This window comes from Mastomys coucha, unplaced genomic scaffold, assembly GCF_008632895.1.
Source record: "Mastomys coucha isolate ucsf_1 unplaced genomic scaffold, UCSF_Mcou_1 pScaffold5, whole genome shotgun sequence".
NCBI lineage: Eukaryota > Metazoa > Chordata > Mammalia > Rodentia > Muridae > Mastomys > Mastomys coucha.
In genome coordinates, this window is record NW_022196911.1 from 92,053,597 (window position 1) to 92,060,872 (window position 7,276).

General features: G+C 50.7%; 1 protein-coding gene across 1 annotated transcript in view; it reads left to right on the forward strand.

Annotated features, from left to right (window-relative positions):
* Ttll6 (tubulin tyrosine ligase like 6) overlaps window positions 1-7,276 on the forward strand; it is a 51,499-nt gene that overhangs the window by 22,382 nt on the left and 21,841 nt on the right. Inside the window, 2 exon segments of the mRNA XM_031353233.1 lie at window positions 383-608; window positions 1,867-2,042. Coding sequence (XP_031209093.1) covers window positions 383-608; window positions 1,867-2,042 — 402 coding nt within the window.

Genomic DNA, 7,276 nt, shown 5'->3' on the forward strand with positions numbered 1-7,276 from the left:
AGAGGGAGAGGGAGGAGAGGGAGAGGGAGAGGGAAGAGAGGGAGAGGGAGAGGGAGGAGAGGGGGGAGAGGGAGGAGAGGGAGGAGAGGCAGCTGTCTGTCTCTGTATATTCATTCTTGTGGCTCTCCAACCGATACTCTGCCAGCTCTTTCTTCAGCCCACAGATGTTTCTTAGAAAGTTCTCAGACTGTGTATCCTGAGGTTCTGAGGCCTACTCAGAGCACCTCCACTCTAATCCAGCCTCAGTCTCACTCTGGCTTGGGTGTTCTTCTGGCATGCCTCTGGAACCTTATCATCTCCAGAAGTTCCTGGCTTTCACCATGCCAAGGCATTGGCTGACCAGGAATGATTCCCCTCCCTCATGCACCATGTCCCCTTTCAGGAAACTCTCCACCTTCAATTCATACATGGAGACCCAAGGCTACGATGTGGAGCAGATCTGGAGGGGCATTGAGGATGTCATCATCAAGACGCTCATATCCGCTCACCCCATCATCAAGCACAATTACCATACCTGCTTCCCTAGCCACACGCTCAACAGCGCCTGCTTTGAAATCCTGGGCTTTGACATCTTGTTGGACCGGAAACTCAAACCCTGGCTGCTGGAGGTAGGGAGGTTGGGGGTATAAACTCCCCCCCCCCCCATTTCTGGGTCAGCCAGCTTCGGGGACTCTGCCTTCCTGGTTCACTTGGGTTAGTTCAATTGACTTCTGTCACTTCCCTTCTGTGGTGCTTGCTGCCTGCCCATGGGATGTCACGCTTAGCTGAGAAATGGCCACCAGAGGGGGGTAGACGGCTGGGAATTGTGCCTCCCGGAGGTCCAACCAGATTTACAACTGCCACCGCTCTCAGGCAGAGTGATTGTAAAGACCCGCTCTGCTCCCTGTGTTCCCCACAAAGAGGCCATTCCTTCTTAACACTTGGATGCCAGGGATTGGTTTCAAATGGGAGCAGCTTTGCCTGGCTCTCAAGGACCCAGTATAGACAGTTCTGTGGTCAGAGTGGGGAAGCACAATCCCATGCCCGAGGAAGGAAGAGGAAGAGATTTCTGAGCGGCTTCGCTTCCTGATTAGATTCCATAGCCAGCTTAAGCCTCCATTCAATGAGCAGAGGGACAAGGATGTGGAATCCTGGGGCTCTCCCCTCCTGCACACTCAACCTGTATTCTCAAGCTGGTGAAGGAGGGGGACACTGTTTGGAGTTCCCACCCAAAGGACAGAATGAGGTGGCAGCGCAAGCTCCAGAAGCTGCTGGCACGCCACAAATGTCACACTGCTCCTCTGATCAACACGGGCTCTTCTAGAGACAGGAACTGGTCTTCTAGCTGCCTTCTTCTGTCTCTCCTTCAGTCCTGATCGGCTTCTAGAAAGAATCAGTCTGCTTCCAAACTTTGAATTGGCCTCTGGATTTCCTTCGGTATTTTATTTTTCCCTCCCCTGACCCCTATCCTCACCCAGTAGTCCTGTCAGACCCAGAACTCACTCTGTAGACCAGGCTGGCCTTGAACTCACAGAGATCCACCTGCTTTTGCCTCCCAGTCTTTGGTTCCAGCACTCAGGGAGCTGAGGCAGGTGCATTGCTGTGAGTTCCATGTCAGCCTGGTCTACATAGGTCCAGGCTAGCTAAGGCTACATAGAAAGACCCTGTCTCAGAAGCAAATAGAACCCCACCTGGATACCCTAGAGGGAATTCCACTTCCTGCCTTCTCTGCTTTCTTCACAGTGGCTCCAGTCTAGACATCCCTCAGCTCTGCCCCAGGCACACAGCCAGGGCTGTGAGGCCAGCCTTGGTGGTATCTAGAGGTGGAGTCATGTCTGCCCCCATCTCTGGTCAGAGCCATTCCCAACTGACATCTTCTCTTCACAGGTCAACCATTCTCCAAGCTTCTCTACTGACTCCAAGTTGGATAAAGAGGTGAAAGACAGCCTGCTCTATGATGCGTTGGTCCTCATCAACCTGGCAAGCTGTGACAAAAAGAAAGTCTTGGAGGAGGAGAGACAGCGGGGACGGTTCCTGCAGCAGTGTCCAAATCGGGAGATCAGGTAGAGCAGAGCCTCTGGCTCCAGGCAGCCCGTTCTCATCCTACTCGGCCCTCAGTTAAGATTGCCTGTCCTAGGCTAGGTTGTGACTAAAGTCTGCCGATTCTGTGGCCTTTTTGTCACTTCCTGGAGGCTTTGGGACCCTGTTGTGATATTAGGAGGACGGAATGACATCGTCCACACGAAGCCTTACCTAGTACTTGGCACCAGAGTTTGTTAGAAATTGTTAAGGTCCTTGGCTGTTGGGCCAGTGAGATGGCTCAGTATGTGAAGGCACTCTCAGGCTGGGCATGGTGGTGTGAGACTTTAATTCCAGCACTTGGGAGGCAGAAGCAGGTGGATCTCTGTGAGTTCAAGGCCAGTCTGGTCTACAGAGAGAGTTCCAGGATAGCTGGGGCTACACAGAGAACAAACAAACCTGTCTTAAACAAACCAAACCAACCAACCAACCAACTAACCAAACCAAACAAAAAAAAAAGCCATTTGCCATCACTCAGATGACCTGGATTCCATCCCTAGATTCCATAGGATAAAAGGAGAAAGGCAACTTCTACAACCTATGCTTTGACCTCCATGTACCCTCTGTGGTGTGTGCATGCATATGCATAGGTACACACTAAATAAGTGAATGTGAAAAAAGATTCCTAACTGCATTTTATTGTTAAAGCACTTGGCTAGCAAGCTGAGGTGCTGGGAGAGAAAGACAGGACACACACACACACACACACACACACACACACACACAGAGAGAGAGAGAGAGAGAGAGAGAGAGACAGAGACAGAGACAGAGACACAGAGAGACAGAGACAGAGAGAAGCAGAGAGGGAGAGGGAGAGAGAGAGACACACATACAGAGAGAAACGTTTTTGTAGTTTTGTTTATTTTGAGACAGGTTCTCTGTTATAGTTGTGTGTGTATGTGTGTGTGTATATGTATGTGTGTGTGTGGTATATGCACTTGTTGGGAGTAACCTGTGCATACTTGTATGCGCATGTGCAGAGAACATCCAGGCACTCTGTCTCTACCTCATTTCTTTGAGGCAGGGTCCCTCACTGACTCTGGAGCTACACTGTTGGCCAGCATCAGGGTTTCAGGCTGATATTTGTGCACAGCCAGGCCCAGCTTTCTAGAACACTGGGATCTGACAGAGGTCCGCAAGCTCTTGTACCATCTCTCTAACCCCCAGCCCTTGCTTTTTATCTTTTTGTTTGTTTGCTTGCTTTTTTTTTCTTTGTTTTTGTTTTGTTTTGTTTTTTCGAGACATGGTTTCTGGCTGTCCTGGAACTCGCTCTGGAGACTAGGCTGGCCTCAAAATCAGAAATTCACCCGCCTCTGCCTCCTAAGTGCTGGGATTAAAGGCGTGTGTCACCATTGCCCAGCTGTTTGCTTGCTTTTGATACATTCTTTTGTTTGTTGTTCTTGGGTTTTTTTTTTGTTGTTGTTGTTGTTGTTGTTTGTTTTGTTCCCATAGAACTTGCAACACAGGCTGCCTCAGCTTGGAAAGTGCTGGGGTTCCAGATGCATAGCACTATGACAGCTGAGTGGGTCATTGCTAACAAATAACAATCCTATGTACAAGGTTAGTTCGTGATGGAGAATTTGCAACAGTATCTTTTATTTTCCTGCTCTAATTGTAACCTAGGACCCTTACTGCCTCCAGCTGCTAACCTAGGCCCAGTCCTGAAAGCTTCTAGCCTCCATACACTCTGATCTAGGCCTGGAATGTTTTAAGCCTCTGACACTGCTGAATAAACTCTCCCTTTCTAGCTCTTTCAGAACTCTAGATGGTCAACCCCGTTGTTTTGGCTCAAACTCCTTTTCAAGCTGACTAATTCAGTCTGGCTTCTCTCCGCTTCTCCTGAATTGCTCCGCTGACCTCAAACTAACTCTGCAATCTGTTCCAATCATCTGGCTGCTTCTCCTTCTCTGGCTCATTCTGTCTTTACCTGTGTCTAGCTTATTCTTTCTTCAACTTGCCTCTGTAAAGTTGTCCTGGTACAACTGCCTCCTTCCTATCCACTGTGCTATTCTCTCTTAAGTAGCTTCCCTTTCCTCTCACTTCTTGTGAGAGTTGGGTATATCCTATTCTGTCAAATCTTTCTCTAATTCATCACTTTGACTGCCATTCAATTAGACTTCACCTTTTTTAAAAATTTTAATTTTTTTCATATGTAGTTCTGAGAAAGTGTTAGAAGCAAGTGTTTACTCCTAAGAATAAACTAAAAAAAATCCCAAACAAAAAAAATTAATTTTATGTTTTACTTATTCACTGTACATCCCTTTCACTGCCCCCTCCTGGTTACTCTTTCCACAATCCTTTCCCCATCTCCCCTCCCCTTCTATTCTGAGTGGGTGGGGGCCCCCTCAATATTCCCCCACCTTAGCATTTCAAGTCTCTGCAAAGATAGGCGCTTCTTCTCCCACTGAGGCCAGTCAAGGCAGCCCAGTTAGAAGAGCATATCCCATGTACAGGCAACAGCTTTTGGGATAGCCCCCATTCTAGTTGTTTGGGAGCCACATGAAAACTGAACTGCACATCTGCTACATATGTTCAGGGAGGCCTAAGGGTGTATGTTCTTTGGTTGGTGGTTCAGATACTGAGAGCCCCAAGAGTCCAGGTTAGTTGACTCTGTGGGTCTTCCTGTGGAGTTCCTATCCTCTTTAGGGCCCATAATCCTTCCTCCTTTTCTTCCATAAGAGTCCCTAAGCTCCTTCCACTGTTTGGCTGTGGGTGTCTGCATCTGTTTGAGTCAGTTACTGCGTGGAGCCTGAGTCTCAAGTTGGACTGGTTATTTGTTGGCCATTCCTTCAGTCTTAGCTCCCTATCCATAGCTGCAGTGTTGTGAGTCACAGCTAAGGTCACCCCCATTGATTCTTGGGTGCCTTTTTTTTTTTTCTTCTCGAGACAGGGTTTCTCTGTGTAGCTCTGGCTGTCCTAGAACTCACTCTGTAGACCAGGCTGGCCTGGAACTCAGAAATCTGCCTGCCTCTGCCTCCCAAGGGCTGGGATTAAAGGCATGTGCCACCACTGCCTGGCTTGGGTGCCTCTCTTATCCCAGGTCTCTGTCTCATCCTGGAGATGTCCCCTACTTTCTCACCCCCATCAGTTGTAGATTTCTATTCATTTTCAAGGCCGTCTAGCCATCTCTCCTGTCCTTTCCCACACCTGATCCTGAGCCTTCCATTCCTGTCCCCATCCTCCCTCCCCAAACATGGGTGCTTCCTTCTACAAATAACTTTTACCTTCATTGTTTGGGATTAAAGGTGTATACTAAAGGCATTTCTGTATTCCAGCCAGAGGTATTAAAGGTGTGTGCTAAGGGCTGAGCCACACCACAACTAGAAATGGGTATTTTCAGAAAATAATACAATCTTGGGGTTCACAGTGTGACCACATATACTGCAACATGAATTTAGCAACTTGAACAATTTTACTAAGACTGTTTCTTTGTTCCTGGACACTGGAGATTAAGATGGATACATATAATTATATGAAATAAATTGATTAATATCACATGAAGATTTAGAAATTACTAGTCTAAGAAACAGAAACAGTGAGGTGGTGGTGATGCACACCTTTGATCCCAGCACTCGGGAGGCAGAGGCAGGCGGATTTCTGAGTTCGAGGCCAGCCTGGTCTACAGAGTGAGTTCCAGGACAGCCAGGGATACACGGAGAAACCCTGTCTCCAGAAACCATAGAAGGACAAGCAGAAGCTTTGTCACCTCTGCCCTGTTCTGTGCTCATGCCCCCTCCCCACCATTTGTCCTAGACCTAGGTCTTGCTTCTGCAGAGTGGTTCTGCTACCAGGAGACCCTGAGCCTGGTCCAGGTGGGGCTTTGTTGCTTTTCAGATCCCAGTAAACCTTATGAGACCCTAGGGCAATATACCAAAGGCATGCTCAATGGCACCTCATTTCCCCAGCACTGTGTGCCCAGTGTGGTCCTATCCTAGGGGCCAAGGACACCAGGATTCCTGACAGGAAACTGACATGGATAGGCTGGGCTGACTGGTGACAGCTCTAAACTGTAGAGCCGCGACTGTCTGCTGCCTGGGACTCCAGAAGGCCTTGTGCTGTGCTGTGCTGTGCTGTGCTGTGCTGTGCTGTGCTGTGCTGTGCTGTGTTGTGCTGTGCTATGCTGCGCTGCTGTGCTGTGCTGTGCTGTGCTGCGCTGCTGTGCTGTGCTGTGCTGCTGTGCTGTGCTGTGCTGCGCTGCTGTGTTGTGCTGTGCTGTGCTGTGCTGTGCTGTGCTGTGCTGTGCTGCACTGCGCTGCGCTGTGTTGTGCTGTGCTGTGCTGCGCTGCTGTGCTGTGCTGTGCTGTGCTGCGCTGCTGTGCTGTGCTGTGCTGCTGTGCTGCACTGCGCTGCGCTGTGTTGTGCTGTGCTATGCTGCGCTGCTGTGCTGTGCCGTGCCGCGCTGTGCTGTGCTGTGCTGTGATGCTGCGCTACGCTGTGCCGTGCTGTGCTGTGCTGCGCTGCGCTGCTGTGCTGTGCTGTGCTGCGCTGCTGTCCTGCGCTGTGCTGTGCTGCGCTGCTGTGCTGTGCTGTGCTGCTGTGCTGTGCTGTGCTGTGCTGTGCTGTGCTGTGCTGTGCTGTGCTATGCTGTGCTGTGCTGTGCCATGCTGTGCTGCGCTGTGCTGTGCTGCTGTGCTGTGCTGCTGTGCTGTGCTGCTGTGCTGTGCTATACTGTGCTGTGCTGTGCTGTGCTATGCTGTGCTGTGCTGCTGTGCTATGCTGTGCTGTGCTGTGCTATGCTGTGCTGTGCTGCTGTGCTGTGCTGCTGTGCTGTGCTGCTGTGCTGTGTTGTACTGTGCTGTGCTGCTCTGTGCTGCGCTGCGCTGTGCTGTGCTATGCTGTGCTGCACTGTGCTGTGCTGTGCTGTGTGCTGTGCTGTGCTGTGCTGTGCTGTGCTATGCTGTGCTGTGCTGTGCTGCGCTGCTGTGCTGTGCTGTGCTGTGCTGTGCTGTGTTGTGCTGTGCTGTGCTGCGCTGTGCTGTGCTGTGCTGCGCTGTGCTGTGCTGCTGTGCTGTGCTGTGCTGCGCTACGCTGTGCCGTGCTGGGCTGTGCTGTGCTGTGCTGTGCTGTGCTGTGCTGCGCTGCGCTGCTGTGCTGTGTTGCGCTGTGCTGTGCTGTGCTGTGCTGTGCTGTGCTGCGCTGTGCTGTGCTGCGCTGCTGTGCTGTGCTGCGCTGCTGTGCTGTGTTGTGCTGTGCTGTGCTGTGCTGTGCTGTGCTGCGC